Source organism: Antechinus flavipes, chromosome 3 (genome assembly GCF_016432865.1).
Source record: "Antechinus flavipes isolate AdamAnt ecotype Samford, QLD, Australia chromosome 3, AdamAnt_v2, whole genome shotgun sequence".
NCBI lineage: Eukaryota > Metazoa > Chordata > Mammalia > Dasyuromorphia > Dasyuridae > Antechinus > Antechinus flavipes.
In genome coordinates this window covers 40,750,680-40,767,411 of record NC_067400.1, presented here as the reverse complement: position 1 = coordinate 40,767,411, position 16,732 = coordinate 40,750,680, and the positions used below count along the sequence as shown (strand labels likewise).

Sequence of the window (16,732 nt, the reverse complement as noted above, 5' to 3'; positions counted from 1 at the left end):
ACTGAAAGTCCAAGAGAGAGCTGGAAATGGTGTCGTCCCAATACAGGTTATTCCAGGAAGATTTTTTTTTTAATTTTTAATAGCTCATATCAAAATCGGCAGTAGGTCTTCCCAGCTGGATCGCCAATGATCTTTGACACAGCCTCCAATCACTGCAATATGTAGGGATCAATTAGGACCTGGTGAGCTTGTAAGCCCCTTGAGCAAGAGGCCAGAGCTTGTGTTCATCCCCATGGACCCAAGTCCACAGAAAGCTGAGATTCTTCTTTTTTCTCATTATTGCCTGCTTCCTCTTTCTCATTAAGGGACCTGTGATTGGATTTCCCTTCACACCCACCTCTGAGCACTCAGGTGTCCTATTTTGTTGTGCTCTGAGGCGGATGCTCCTTTCCTTCCAGGTGTCCGGCCTTTTCCGAGTTGAGGGCAGTTATGAAACCTGCTCCCCAGATTCTCTCACCCTGGAGGACGGTGACTTGGTGCAGTTTGTACAGGAGGGAGAAAATGGACAGTGGTGAGTGTGGACACATGAAAGGAAGAAAAAGGAGGGCAAGTGCATTTTAACAAAATTCTCTGATTCCCTGAATTTCTTGTTGACATTTCAGGTTAGTCAAGAAATTGGTTTCTGAGAAAAGTGACTGGGTACCCTCCAGTCTCCTTCATCCTGCAGGGTTAGATGGTGACCAGCTTCATAAAAATAGTAACACAGGTAAGTAAGTACCGGGCAGGAAGCAGGGTGCAATGGATAAGGGGATGGATGCATATAAATGGATTTAAATATATAAAATATATAATAGAGACAAAGGAAAGCCATTCTATTAAAACTAAAATTAAGATATCGTGTTATTTTGTTTTCCCCCCCATCCAAATTCCTGAAACCCCTGAATTCTATCTGTGAATCAGCGTCTCAGAGGATCTCAGGTTAAGAACTACTGCTGCTTTACGTTTATCCTTTGTCTGGTATAGAACATGATCCCACAGGAAACTAGAGCTTTTTGATGTGCTGGAAGGACCATTCTGTCCAGATTCCCCTTGCTAATAAAATGTCAGCTCTTTGAGATATAGGGATAGTTTAATATTTTTGTGGCTGATATCTGGCTTCCCATAAACACTTAATAAATCCTTGCTGATTGATCATTGAAGCTAAATGGCCTCTTAGTTGGTGCCCAGTGCAAATCTCCTGGCCTTAGAAGCCTTCTGGGCTTCCCTTGCCCACCACCCACCCATAGAATAATAAAAATAATGGTGGGAACAATAATAACAGTAATAGTCTCATTTACTAGGTGTCCCGTGTGTTTATGTTGCAGACACATATCCCAGTTCCCGTGACCAAGGGCTAACAGATTCAGAAAGGAAGGAGAACCTTGTGCAGAGACTATCGGCTGCACAGAAGGCTGAGAGCTGAGTCTGCCCGCCGCTCTGCCCGCTCATCTCTTACCTTTGGTTTTGCTTTGGACATTTGCCTCCCCTTTCCCTTCCCAACCCCCCTCCCCCTTTCTCCTGGACACTGAGTCTACCTGGACTTCTGGGAAACTCCAGACTCCCAGACCTACAGGAATCACTCCATCTGGTCAATAAGCAAAAGCAAAGAAGTCTTTTTCAGGATTCAAGACAAAAACAGAGGCGTCCCAGCAGAACTGTCTGAGGATGTTGGTCTGAATCTGGTCTGCCACAGTGATGTGTGTGTTAGCCAGGGCTCTGGCATTAATCAGGGGGGGCTGATTCTTTTCCTCGCCTCAAGTACCCGGGATGCCCCATTCTCTGTTATGATTTCTCGCCAAAGGTGTTCCTGGGAGGGTGGGGGGGCTGTATGAGACTTGTCCAAGGTGAGCGAGTGCAGACCTCAGCCAGGTGTTGTCAGAGAGGGGAAACGGAGAAATCACTCCCTGGATCCCCTGCCCAGTGAGGCCGTTTGCCCTCTGACTCACGTGGGCAAAGGGGTGGTGATCTGGACAGCAACCGGACCTTTCATTACCTGGCACCAAAGCTCATCTGGGATGACCATCAGCAATGAAGCCCATGACCCTGTTTGTAATCGCAGCTAGACCAGGTTTACTTTTGGAGCCTTTTTAGTGTTTCCCCTTAGGAGAGGCTGACCGCTGGTCATCGGACTCACCAATTTTGCCCAGGGATGTCAGGATGTTTACCCTTGCACTCACACACCTGTTACTGAAGGACGGCAGGGATGGAGAGGGAGGAAACTCATCTGCTAGGAACGTACCCATACTAATTCTTGTGCCCTGCATCTGGAGGGGGGCAGATCATTTATGGATCTCAAGCTGCTATTTTTCTAACTGGAACAAACTTCATGGTGCTAGGGAGCTGGGGAGAGCATGTGCTCCTTTGTCTAGAGAGGAAGACTTCAGTTCTCATGATTATCTTAGAAAATGATGTGTGATTTACAGGAAAGCTGCCCGGAAGGTATAATGCAATGACAAAAGCAAGGAAGGGAAGTAAATTCCAGGAAGGACTTTAAAGGACTCCTAATAGACATTTTCAGCCCATCCTTTCCCCTCTCTCTCTCCTGCAGCCCTCTTTCTGCATTTCAATAAGGCTTCATCCACTGCTAGCTACAGGTAGAGGGATGAGCCTCATGGGGCAGACAGGGGCGTGGGGAAGAAGGGAGTCACCCTTTGTTATCCCAAAGAAAGCATCCTCACCTGTAATTACACCAGCCTTACCTGGCTCCAGCCCAGATATAGAGGCTCATAAGGGTCATTCATAGAATCTATTCACAGTGAACCCAGGATGGGGAAAAAGCCCTGAGCTGGTCCAGCAGAGATTTGTGGAAAACTTAGCTTGTCAATCTCCTGATTTCCTGTCTTGGAGAATGATTAGGAATTGCTTTTTAAAAATTCCAACTAGGCTCACAGACCCTCAGTAAGAAAATAGAGGGCACATCCAGCTTCATGGGAAATGCCCCAATATGGCAAGTAAGACCCTCCTCCAAATCTGGCTGTATTTGGCAAGCCGATATCTCCTATCCGCTGTCGTGGGCCAAACAGAGACCTCCCCAAACTGCCCTTGACCCGGTTGTGGGCGTCTGCTTTTCTGTCCAGCTCCGCTGTCTGCTCTATTGTAATGATTCCATGCCAGGAGATGCCATTCTGATATATTTTTGGTCATCATCGTGGCGTGGCTGTATTCTCCAGCTCAGTAACCAGTGACTCCAACCACCTCATCCCTGCCAGTCCCGTGACTTATACTCTGATGGGACCCTAATCAAATTCAGTTTCTCAGGTTTTGCTTCCTGAATTTGGAAAGCACCTGAATTTTGAGGAGACTGTAAATTGAGGCACGTTTATTTATGAAAACTCAAACACAAAGAGACACAGGGACAATTTTATCAGTGATCTTTCTGGTCTTTCATTGACCTGTGATCACTCCCTTCCTGGAGATCTGAGCAGAAATTCTTCCTGATGTATAAGCCTATAATAGAGTATAAGGTGAGAATTTACTAGAGATGAAAAGTACCAATTGCATGCCCTAATCAATTGAGAAAGGAAATAGCCATGTGAGGGAGAGAAGGGCTCTGGGGAATAATGAGAAGCTTGTTGGGAGTGCTTGCAAGTATTCCCAGACTTCCCATTTGGTCTTGCTAGTCTCTTCCTCCCATATGTGGGTTAGGGAATTATTGGTTCTTTCAAGATCCATATTCCCCCATGCCAAAAGCTGCACTTTCTATTTGATGAGTATAAAGGCCAAAAAAAGCCCCCATTCCACCTCTGCCCTGAGTGCTCCAGAGTCTCTTCCTGAGAGGGGATGCTCCAGCCTCCAGTCCACAGCCTCCTCCCTGATGTGGATGGGCTTTTCCCATTCCTCCTTCCTTCTCTCACTGGCTAACCTCAGAACCATTTGGGGTAGATTGGGGGAAGGAAACTTCCTTTTTCCTCTAGGACCCATCCTTTCCCCAAGATCTTTTCAGCTAAATGGAATGCCTGGCCGGCCACCGCTTCTCCTGAATCCCCAAGTTTTATGAAAATAGCTGGACCAATCCGAAAAGACTTTAAAGAAAGACATCCAATATTTATGACTGTAGATGTTTTCTATCCCTCCTGTGTCGATGAATGTTCTGTGTGATTCTATTGGGATTCTCTCTGTAATTAGTACTTAATCTCAATGCCCCATGTTAGTGCATGCATCTTGCTGGAGGGACGCTCGTGGCCCCTCCTTGGCCATTATTCCTGAAACTGCAGGTCTGTAATTTTTGTTTCTATTTTTTTCTGCAAACCCAACATGTTTTTCAGCCTCAGTTTCCCCATCTCAGCAGATTCCTGGACTTTGAGTCTCCTGCTTTGTTTTTTCTTCAACCCAAGCTCTCTATCTTTCCTAATGCTTTGTCGGCTATTTTTTTTTTAAATTGCAGATTGGCAGAAAAACATTTTCTTTGTTACCAGAAGGGGCAAAAACTGTCAAGACTCTGTACTGGGGAGTAGGGGAATCCAGACCTCATGGACCCATATCCAGGATAGACTGTTCACATTTCAGAAAAAGGATTTCATTTCCATCTTGCCATTCCCTCAAATACATAAGGGCAATTATGTTCTCATTGGCTCGGAGAATGCCTTCGGATAAAAAGGAGGTCTTGAGTCTTTAAAGAATCTCCATGGAATGATATTAGATTGGGGGTGGGGGGAAGTCGCGAGGGTTAGATGAAGATTAGGTAAAGTATTTGGGTGCTGCTCTGTTGTATGTCATTCTGTTCACCTTTGCCAGGACAATCTTCTCTGCAGTGTGTTGTTTTCCGGTAAACAGGGAATTATTAACTAGTGCATTACAATCCACACACTGTGCAAACTGGCCCCATGAAATGCCAGGTGAGATGGCTTCTCTGAAAGCTTCTCCACCCACAGCCAAACTCATGGGCCTCTCCCACCCCCGGCCAGCGGGCTCGGACGCTGCACTCTGCCCACAAGCGAGAGAAAAGTCACTTTAGTAGCTAATCTTTCATTCTCCAGTGCTCTGAGGTTTGGAACAGATCCTAAATGAGAAGGATCGAGAAGGCTCCTGCCTTTTCTGATTCCACTGACCAAACCGGGAGGTTGTCAGAAGGACAATCAAGGACCCCCCAAATCTGTGGGTGATGTGTTGACGTCAGCCTTCCATTAGCCAGAAACCATCTCACCATGAGGACTCAAAACCATTGACACCTGCAACAGTTTGTGGTTCTTATGGATTTTTTTCATTGTTAAAAGAAGTTATTTATATATTGTGATTGGGAAGAGAATCAGATGGGGGTCAGAGCACGGAATTCTGCTGTTAAGTTGTCTGATTGTTTGGGCTGAATTTGATTTGTTTGGGGTTTGTTTTTGAGGATTTGGGGGTTATTTTTTCTTTTTCTTTTTGGCCAGAATTGAATGTATGAGTTTATACCTTAAAAAATGTGTGAAGCCAATTTTTTCTGTAAATATGCCATGATGTAGGACAACTCTGTTTGGACTTTATAAAAATGATACCTACAGCAATGCAGAAGCCTCCGTGTGTGCTTTTTGAAACCAGGGAAGACGTCCAACTAAGGCTTGCCCTGCCCATTCCCTCTCTTCTTTCTCCATCCCCACTAAGCTAAGACCACTGGCAATGTGGGTCTCTAACTTCCCTTCTGAGCCTCCCTTTAGCTGGTCCTTTGCAAAGTCCTTTTAATAGATGGTCATTGCAAACTTCTCCCCCAAGTAAGATAAGGCCTGGTGGTGAAGAGTTTTAAAAGCTCAACAGAAGATGTTCTACTTGGTCCTGGGGGTGATAGGAAACCATTGTTCAGCTCAGAAGGACAGCAGAGGCCATAACAACTCTCTCAATTCACAGATGAGAAAAAAGGCTGGGAGAAGATTTATCCAAAAGTTTCTTCATAAAACTGGACAAAATCTTAACAAGATGGCACAAATGACCAAGATTCTCCTGGGTTGTGGGAAGAAGATAGACAACTGATAAGTTTTGCATTTCTAGTTTTTAAAACATTTCATAAAATGGTTATCATCAAAACAGAAAGTCAATATAGTATAATGGATAATGGGCCAATCTTGACCTCAGATTCCTAAAGAGCAGCAAATCATGTCCAGATTGAAAGTAGAATGGGTCAAAACTTCCATATTTATCAGTAGTGAAGTTGGATCGATTAGTAGCCCCTGAATCTCTATTCTGGGTAAGATAGGGAAACCCAGGAGGGAGGGAGGGAAAGAAGAAAGGAAGGAAGGAAGGAAGGAAGGAAGGAAGGAAGGAAGGAAGGAAGGAAGGAAGGAAGGAAGGAAGAAGGAAGGAAGGAAGGAAAGAAGGAAGGAAGGAAGGAAGGAAGGAAGGAAGGAAGGAAGGAAGGAAGGAAGGAAGAAAGAAAAGAACTTCATTACAGATTGGCCCAACCAAATTAAAATATAATTGGGAAATGGTTAACAAAATAAATAAAAATACAATATACATATGTATTATTTATTATTTAACTGTGGTTTTCTAAGTCAATATATGGCTATAGGAATCCAATGTTATTTATGTTTTATTCTATTTCTATTTATTTTGTTAAATGTTTCCCATTGACATTTTAATCTGGTTCCCACCCTTGAGTTTAGCATCTCTTTCTTAAGACAATCAGGTATGTTAATAAATATTGAACAATCAGCTTAGGGAAAAAAACCTCAGATTTTAAAATTTAATCTGTGTCATTAACATTTTCTGTATCACTTTTGAAGTCTAAACAATAAACAAAACAATAAATCAAGCCCTGATTTGTTATGTTTGCCAATTTCTGAAGTATAAATGCTCACATTGAAAACTTAACAATGGGCTCTCTACAGTCAATTCAAATTGGCTCCAACAAACCTGAGCTCGATTTTTTCACTGGTAACATATATAACCTCATTACCCCTCACCAAACAAGTTTTGTTTGCCTCTGATGTGACCTGTAATTTTGCTTCTTCAGAAACTTTGCCCTTGCATGATACTATTCCCTAGAAAAGGCAATTGAAATAACATCAGTAACTATAGGCCCACTTTCTCATCTTTATAAAATCCATATAAAAATGACCTGCACATACTTCAGGAATATTCTTAATGAAAATATAATTAGGGAATATAAATAAGGAAAGGCTTTTTTAAATGATTATATGATTGTACAGGTAAAAGCTATATCAGATTGCTTGCTGAATTGGGGAGAGAGGAAGGAAAAGAGAGGGAGAAAAAAATTTGAAACTCAAAATCTTATAAAAGTGATTGTTGAAAAGCATTTTTACATGTAATTGGAAAAGATAAAAATAAAAGGGAGAGGAAAATTTAAAAAGGAAGAAAGAAATGATTGGGAGTAGATTGTGTGGTAAAGAGCTAATCTCCAAGTCATAAACGTTTGGTTTCAAGTCCAGATCCTGACCCATACTGACCATACACTTAACTTCTTGGAGTTCTCAGCAATTAAGACAAGAAGTTGCAGAGAAAATGCCAACCTGTATTGGCAAAGGGAGTTTCCTCATCTGGGAGATCTCCATACCAATGAAATCCCAAGCTTATCCCCTTTCCCAATAGCAGCCCATATCTTTGCAATCATACAGCTGATAGAACAGCACAGATTTCAAGCTCTGTTTGGTTCATCGTTTCCTGATTAGACACCTTTGATCCTGTGATACGGATCTGAATCCCAGCTGTCCCAGCTGTTATCTGTGTGAACTTGAGCATGTCACCTTCATCACCTTTGGATCTCAATTTCTCAATGGCAACATAAGGGATGGAAGTAGTTGGAGTCTAAGATTCCCAACTCTAGATCTATGACAATAATAATGATAACTAACATTTATAGAACACTTTAATGTCTCAAAGTACCTCATAAATAGCTCATTTTATCCTTACAAGCATTTTTACAATGTAGATGTTATTATTTTTTAATTTTTATTTTCCCCAATTATATTTAAAAACATTTTTGTCTATACATGTACATTCATTTTTGCAGTTATTATTACCCTCATTTTTATAGATGAGAAAACTGAGGCATCGAGATTAAGTGATTTTCTCAAAATCTCTAAGGCAAGTTTCTGCTCTTTCTGCTGCTAAGTCCAAGGCTCAGTCCACTTGAACTCAGTGCTTTCCATGATTTCTGTCATGAAGGGATGGACTTTATGGACTCTAACATTACTTTCAGCTCTAAATCTGTGACCCCATAGAGAGTGGATGGAATATTTAGTCTCAAGTCAGAAAGATCTGATAGACACTGAGCAAATTAGTTAGCTTCTACCTCAGTTACTTCAGCTGTAAAATGGGGATAATAATAGAATAGGGCTGCTGTAAAGTTCAAATGAGATATTTATAAAGTGTTTGACACAGCACAGTTGCTGATTAACAAATGTCATTCCCTTCTTTACTCCTATGACCCTGGTTTGTGCAATTCTAGATATTATTCAGTGTCTTATTTGTAGCTAGACAGTAAAAAATATTGTTGGATGAATATAGTGATGGATAGAAACAGAGAAGTCACTTCCAGAGCAAGCAAACATTTAGGATCGCCTGCCTCCTCAATTCCCCAGAGCATCATCTGGTTGTGGTCCTTTGTAATGTCACATACATCCCACTAGAGGGCGCCAGACCTCAGCTCTGATACAGAAGGATGTGCTACATGTTCAACATAGATTGCTAGCCATCTAGGGGATGGGGAGGGGAAAAGGGAAGGGAGGGAGAAAAAAATCGGAACACAAGGTTTTGCAAGGGTGAATGTTGAAATTATCTTTGTATACATTTTGAAAATAAAAGGCTATTATTAAAAAAAATAAAGATGATGTAAAGCAAACAAATAAAATTATAGAAGGATATGCTAGGATCTTAGAAAAGCATCAGAATTGCTGAATTGGGGAGAGAGGAAGGAAAAGAGAGGGAGAAAAAAATTTGAAACTCCTATTTGTGCCCTAGCAAAGGTGCCCTGCTTGGCATTAGGAGCCAGAGCTCAGTCCTGGATCTCAGTAGCTGTAGGAGGTGAAATATCTTAAAAGATTTAAAATATGAGCTTCTCTGTTTAAACCCTCAGGATCCCCTGGAAGAGGGGATGACGGAGGTACCAGGCTTCTAATGGCAGCATCTGGCTTTGATTTCCAGGAGAGCTTTCTGAAGTGGTGGATGAGGCAGTGCAATGGGGCAGACATGTCCTGAGTCAATAACACTCACCCACACAAGCTCTTTGGCTCCACGTCTATCCTGCCCATAAAACTCCCACTGACAACACTGGGGCTTTTGCCAGTCTTCTCACAACAAGGACCATCTGTGTCACTGTGTTTATAAACTAGGTGGGGAGTCCCCTGCAGCTCTTGACAAAATACTGGCATTAATTAAAAGGTCAACTCCAAAACAGAGTATTCAGTTCTTTCATTAAGTTGTGTTTTTGCAAAAACATTTTAAATTTGTTCTGTTGGTCTAATTCCAATTACTGCATATTTAAAATAAGTATACTGGTTAAGCATTATAATCTTTTCTAAGAAAGTAAAATTCCATTTTACACAATGACAGAAATGTGTAATAATCAACTGTAATAGACTTAGCTCTTCTGAGCAATGCAATAATCCAAGACAATTCCCAAAAATTCCTGATGGAAAATGTTTACCACTTCCAGAGAAAAAAGCGTGGGATCTGAATGCAGAGAAAAAAATACTATTTTAACTTTTTTGTTGTTTTTTGTTTTTTGAGGTTTTTCCCTTTTGTTCTGAGTCTTTTTTCATTACATGAGTAATGTGGAAATATGCTTAAAATTATTGTACATATATAACCTATAACAGGCTGTCTTGGGGAAGGAGGTGAAAAAGGGAGAAAAATTTGAGGCTCAAAATGTTACAAAGATGAATGTTGAAAACTATCTTCACACATAATTGGAAAAAATGAAATATTATTAAATTGAAAAATCAAAATAAAATAAAGTAAAAATCCTTATATCATTCTTTAGTTAAAGAACAGCTGAAGCACTTAAAGAAGCAATGGAGTATGATGGCAAGAGGACAGGATTAATAGTCATAGGTCTTGGGGTTCCCAGTTCTGCCACTGTGGTCATGACCAGATTTCCTCATCTGGTAAAAAGTGGGAGTTGGACTAGATGAACTTAAATGTCTCTTCCAGTTTCTGACCTATAATCCCATGATCAGGACTTGGAAAAAGATGCTCATCAACTTGCCATTTGCTACAAGTGAGCTACAGGAAAGCCAACACAGTAGGTCCTTAGCAAACATTTGCTGGATCATTAAACAGACTCCTTCAGGAGCTTTCTTTTTTTTATGACAACTTTTTATTTTCAAAACACATGCATGGATAATTTTTCAACATTGATCTTTGCAAAACCTCATGTTCCAAATTTTCCCCTCCCTTTCCCCTATCCCTCCTCTAGATGTAATCCAACATATATTAAATATGTTAAATCCAATATATGTATACTTTTTAAAAAAAATAACTTTTTATTGACAGAACCCATGCCAGGGTAATTTTTTACAGCATTATCCCTTGCACTCACTTCTGTTCCGATTTTTCCCCTCCCTCCCTCTACCCCCTCCCCCAGATGGCAAGCAGTCCTTTACATGTTAAATAGGTTACAGTATATACTTTTTAATACAATGATCATGATGCACAAGAAAAACCAGATCAAAAAGGAAAAAATGAGAAAGAAAACAAAATGCAAACAAACAACAACAGATTGAGAATGCTATGTTGTGATCCACACTCAGTTCCCACAGTTCTCTCTCTGAATGTAGATGGCTCTCTTCATCATAAGAATATTGGAACTGGCCTCAATCATTGTTGAAATCAGTCACATCCATCAGAATTGATCATCATATAATATGTTGTTGAAGTATATAATGATCTTCTGGTCCTACTCATTTCACTCAGCATCAGTTCATGTAAGTATCTTCAGGCCTTTCTGAAATCCTCCTGCTGATCATTTCTTATAGAACAATAATATTCCATCACATTCATACACCACAATTTATTCAGCCATTCTCCAATTGATGGGCATTCATTCATTTTCCAGCTTCTAGCCACTACAAACAGGGCTGCCACAAACATTTTTGCATATACAGGTCCCTTTCCCTCCTTTAATATCTCTTTGGGATATAAGCCCAGTAGTAACACTGCTGGATCAAAGGGTATGCACAGTTTTATTGCCCTTTGGGCATAATTCCAAAATGCTCTCCAGAATGCTTGGATTAGCTTGCAACTCCACCAACAATTTATTAGTGTCCCAGTTTCCCCACATCTCCTCCAATATTCATCATTATCTTTTTCTATTATCTTAGCCAATCTGAGAGGTATGTAGTGATAGCTCAGAGTTGTCTTAATTTGCATTTCTCTGATCAATAGTGATTCAGAGCATTTTTTATATGGCTATAAATGGTTTTAATTTTGTCATCTGAAAACTGTTTATATTCCTTGATCAAGTGATCTTTTTTTTTTCTTTTTTGTATGTGTGTGTAGGATTCTGTTTTTTTTTTTTTTTTAAATCCATTCTGCTCTTTGCTTCCATTTTATGGGAGAGTTCATCCCATTCACATGAACAGTTATGATTACCAGCTTTGTATTTCCCTTCTCCCCTGTATATACTTTTATTTTCTTTTTCTACCTTGTCCTTAGTTATATGTTTTTTTAACCCATCCCACTCACTACCTTATCTCCTATCCAGCTCTCCCCGTTTCCCTCCAAAACCACCTGAAACCATCTAGATAGAATCTGATGGGAAAAACCCTTCTCCAGCTCAAGACAGACTGAAAACACTTCAAGAAAGGTCAGGCTCACTGGGGTGAGAAAGGGTCTTCAGCCCAGCTCAGACAGACTCTGGGAAAGCCAGTGAGAGGGTCTTCATCTCAGCAAATCAGCAGCTAAGACCCTCAATCCTGGCTCAGTGCAGGAGTAAATCAGGGGGCAGCCTCCAGTCCCAGCTCAGAAGGCATCTGAAACCATCTAGATAGAATCTGATGGGAAAAACCCTTCTCCAGCTCAAGACAGACTGAAAACACTTCAAGAAAGGTCAGGCTCACTGGGGTGAGAAAGGGTCTTCAGCCCAGCTCAGACAGACTCTGGGAAAGCCAGTGAGAGGGTCTTCATCTCAGCAAATCAGCAGCTAAGACCCTCAATCCTGGCTCAGTGCAGGAGTAAATCAGGGGGCAGCCTCCAGTCCCAGCTCAGAAGGCAAACTCTGCTTCTCTCCTGCTTCTCTTAGTAATGTTTTATTCCACCTAGTACCTTATCGTCTATCAATCCATCCCACCCAGGGATGTAAACAATTTAACCTTTAAATAATATATATTTTCCACATTTATGTTTCTATGGTTCTCTTGAATTTCTGTTTAGTTCTGATTTTTTCAATAGGAATGATTGAAAATCTCTTACTTCATCAAAGCTCCATCACCTCCCCTGAAAGATGATGCTGAATCTCACTGGATAATTAATTCTTGGTTGTCAACCCAGGTCCTTTGCCATCAGGAATATGATATTCCAGGCCCTCTGATCCTTTGTTGTAGAAGCTGCCAGATCTTGGGGAATCCTTACAATAATCTTTGATATTTGAATTGTTCTTATCTGGCAGCTTGCAGTATTTTTCCTTGAGATTATAATTTTGGAGTTTTACAACACAATGTTCCTTGGGGTTTTCCCTGTGGGATCTCTTTCCGGGGCTTCTATAATGTTGAGTAAGAGTCCAAGTGTAAAGGACACGAAGGAGGAAACTTTAAAGACCCAGCAATGGGACCCATTGTTATCTCTCCGTCCTCCATACTTATCCCCACCCCCAGAAGAAGCCATGGTTTTAGGAAAGGGAAGGTGAGGATTTAATCCCATCAGCTCCTCCGGGGCCCCTCAGGGTACGGGAGGATTTAATTCGATTGACCCCACCTGGACTCCAAAAAAGAGTCATTCTCCTCTTTAAGGAAGGAATTAGATCAAATTCAAAGAGATATCCGAAATTATCCTTTGCCGGGAACTAAAACCCCAAGTCCTAAATTATATCCCTTAAGAGAGGTTCCTTCGGCCCAGGGAGGTATAGGATTTGTGAACGCTCCCCTGAGCACCACAGAAGTCAGGGCCTTTAAGAAGGAAATGAGGTCCTTGATAGAAGACCCCACTGGGCTAACAGAACAGTTTTGATCAATTCATTGGAATTTGTCTCCTAGGACCTAACATGCTTCCTCCCAAACAGCTTGAAGGCGTTTGCAACCACACCATACCTGTCAACCTGACGTGGCAATATGTGGCCGCTCCTGACGGCTCTTATTTTGCCTGCTCTGCTGGCCTTACTACATTTCTGGATGCCCGATCTTTTATCAAAAAACGCGATTACTGCGTTTCTGTCTTTCTCTTCCCTCATATTAATATACACCAGGCCGATGATTTCCTTGATATCTGGGAAAGAAAAAGTACTGGCAATTTCAGGACCAGAAGGGAACCCCTTACTGCATTAACCCTAACCGTCCTCCTTGGCCTAGGAGCGGTAGGAACGGGGACGGGTATAGCCTCCCTCATACAAAATGACAAACAATATTCCCAATTGAGCGCTGCTATAGATAAGGATTTACAGGAATTGCAAGCAGGACCTAAACACCTTAAAGATTCAGTAGCATCCTTAGCTGAAGTCGTCCTGCAAAACAGAAGAGGCTTAGACCTTCTCTTCTTACAACAAGGAGGTCTTTGTGCAGCCCTCAAGGAGGAATGCTGCTTTTATTCAGATAAACTTGGCCTTGTTGAAAACAGCCTACAAAAAGTTAGGGACAGTCTGGAAAAAAGAAAACAGGAAAGAGAAAAAAATGAATCCTGGCATAAGAACTGGTTCTCCACTTCCCCCTTGCTATCGACTCTTCTCCCTAGTATTCTCGGCCCTCTTGTGGGACTCCTTCTCCTCCTTTCTTTTGGCCCTTGGGCCTTTAATAAACTAACCACTTTCGTTAAATATCAAGTAGATTCTGCGATCACAAAAAGACACATCTTTTATCATCAGTTACGAGACCAAGACACCTTGGAACCTGAAGAGAAGATCGAACCACTCAAATTCACTGAACAGCTCCTGAAACAGACAGGGTGTCAACGATTGAGAAAATTGTTGTTCTCATGTTTTTTAAAAAAAAAAAAAATCTTGAATGTCATGGAATCTGTATAACTGTGTAGTCTGTCATATATGTTCCATGTTCTGTGTGGTTTGTCTGTTATGTTGTTGGTTGGAAAACAACGTTGCAACTGTGCATAGTAAATTGGAGCTCCATGTTTGTCTGTGTGTGTCTGTGTTAAAAGTTAGCAAGCTTGTAAGAGATAAGGATTCAGCCTCTGTTGCAGGCTTAGAAAATATCAAGAAGTTTTAAAAATCTTTCACTCTCTTCTGTCTCTGGCTGACTGCAGCAGCCTGTGAGAAAAAGGGAAAGGAAGGAAAGGAAAAAAAAAAAAAGATTGAAAGGGATTTGAAAGTTCGGAAAGTTAAAAAAATATATATAGAAGAGCAGGTGCTAACATTTAAAGGAAAAGAAATTGTTTAAGTATGTAGTCAGGGGGAAAGAGAAAGTTCATTGATCTTGCACAGTCCCACCATGATTACTCAAGTGATACTCAAATACCATGACTTTTTTGTACAGATGCCTTTCCTCTCTTGTTCTTGTGATCCTGATTTTCCCTTTTCCTTTATATTCCCACCACTGTCTTGCATAGAGTAGACACTTAATTCTTACAGTGTTATAGTCTGTCAAGAACTGTTATCTTGGAAGCAGCTAGATGGCTCAGTGGATAGAGCACCAGCCCCGAAGTCAGGAGGACATGAGTTCAAATCTGATCTCAGACACTTGATACTTCCTAGTAGTGTGACCTGGGCAAGTCACTTAACCCCAATTGCCTTAGAGAAAAAAAAAAAATATTATCCTCCAATAGTCTGGCTAGTTACCCGTTGATTTAGCAGCATTGACAAATGTGATCAGTGTGCCCACAAAACTGGGGTTCCTTCTTACTGCTGAAAATGCCATGTGGTGTGTTAAGTCATTGACGCTTTCTCCATTTTTGTGAGGAAGAAGCTGGGACCCGGTTGGTCTAAATGTCTCACCCAAGATCGTGGGATGTCACTAAGGAGCAAGGGCTCCTCCCTCTGGGAGCCCTCCTGCCCCTGTTCTAGTTCCCAACGTCCTCCAGGAGGACGGAGGGCCTTGAAGAAGAGGGGGGCCTGTGAGAAGGAAGCCAGTGGGCCCCAGGCTAGCTCTTGCAACCAAGTGCTTAGCTCAGGTGCTTGAGTCTCTGGCAGCCATGAGTCTTCATCCTTGGCAAACACTAAAAGCCTTGATGAAAAGCAGGTTCTGTCCCCAAAAGCCATGGAGAGGTCCTTGACCCCGCTGGCTGTGGTTTCTAATTTAAGAGGAGGCCCTAGAAAAATCCAGGGGCCTCTTTCACTTTCATCAGCTACTACAAACGCCCAGGACTAACTCGGCCTCTTCCTCCTCGAGCTCACGTGATTCTCAGGAACACAATCGATGCGGTTTAAAGTGTTTAACTAGAGGAAGCCTAGGAGAGCCAGAAGCAGTGAACCTCCTTTGCAGCCATCCCAGGACCCTCCGGCCCAGGCAGTCATGAAGAAGGCATTGGCAGTGCTGATAGTGTTCACCTTCTCTGCCGGTGAGTTACACAAACCCTAACAACATATATATAATTATAATATAATATAATAATAATATAATTATATATATTTTGTAACATATATAATATAATTTGTATAATGTATTATATATATTATATATAAAACACACATATATTTTTATATACAAAATAGGTGATTCAGACATTTTCCTGCTCACTCCTGCTTTTGCTGGAGGCAAGGGGGCTCACTGGGGACAAAGCCACTGATTTTGGAAGGAGAGGACTCGGGGCCAGATCCCCGCTCTGCCACTTACCACTTCTGTGACCTCATGGAAGTCTGGTTCTCCTCCCCAAAGGAGGGCTGGACTTGGAGATGGCCTGGATCTTCCCTTCCACCTCTCAGGGAGAACTATGCTCCTGTACGCTGGGACGAGCCAAGGCAGAGACAGCCACTAACGGGGTGGAAGGGCTGCTCCTGCTTTGATTCAGAAGACCCCCGGCTCTGATGTGGGACTCTGGGGAGTTTTTATTAGTCACGAAGTGCAGGCCCCGGTTACAGATGCCCAGAGAGCTTGCCTCCCAACAGGGAAGGCCATGCGTGTGGCGGGGAGTGGCCAGAGAAGGAAGCTTTGGTCTGGGGAGTCCCAGATGTGGGGAGCAGATGGCCCAACGGGCTATTTCTGGAAGTCATGGCGCTGTTGGTTTGACAACTGTCTCGGTGCCTGGGAGGAGGCAGTGAGTGTTTGGCCTGAGGGGACAATAGCATGGCTGGCCAGGATGGGAAGGAAGGCAGGACAGTCCACGTTCCGGTAAGGCCTCTGCAGTAAGAGCCTCCGGAGCCCCTTCCCAATCAGTCTCAACTGCCCTTTATGGCTTGACTTGCACAATCCTGTCACTGACTCAGAGCCTCCATTCAGATCTCTGCCTTTCAGGAATGATGCCCTGGAGCCCTGAGAGGTTTCTCCTTGCATTTTCTTGTGTTTCTTCCCCAACAATCCTGTAAATTAGACAGAGCAGGTACTATTTGGTTGATTTTACAGACAGAAATGGTACCACAGGAAAAGGGACAGCTTAATGGGCCATCTGGTTGAGAAGAGGGGGATCAGGGGGTCGGAGAAGTTAGCCTGGGCCTGGGGACCTTTGGCAGGTCAGTTTCTTCAGCCCCTTCTTTTTGTCATTTCCCCAAAACTTTAGGTTAGAAGTT

At 42.2% G+C, this 16,732-nt stretch overlaps 1 protein-coding gene and 1 long non-coding RNA gene across 3 annotated transcripts in view; both read left to right on the top strand.

Moving 5' to 3' along the window:
• The first annotated feature begins 290 nt into the window (after positions 1–290).
• LOC127552923 (uncharacterized) lies at positions 291–5,462 on the top strand. The gene is made up of 3 exons (XR_007951620.1): positions 291–511; positions 603–706; positions 1,305–5,462. It is a non-coding gene; the product is annotated as an uncharacterized LOC127552923 (long non-coding RNA).
• Positions 5,463–15,422: 9,960 nt separating this feature from the next.
• LAMP3 (lysosomal associated membrane protein 3) overlaps positions 15,423–16,732 on the top strand; it is a 21,903-nt gene continuing 20,593 nt past the window's right edge. The window contains exon 1 of one of the 2 annotated variants that reach the window (XM_051983247.1): positions 15,423–15,567. In XM_051983247.1, the coding sequence (XP_051839207.1) occupies positions 15,522–15,567 (46 nt within the window). In that variant the 5' untranslated portion in view covers positions 15,423–15,521. The remainder of the gene's footprint in view (positions 15,568–16,732) is intronic. The other variant, XM_051983249.1, reaches the window with a different exon arrangement.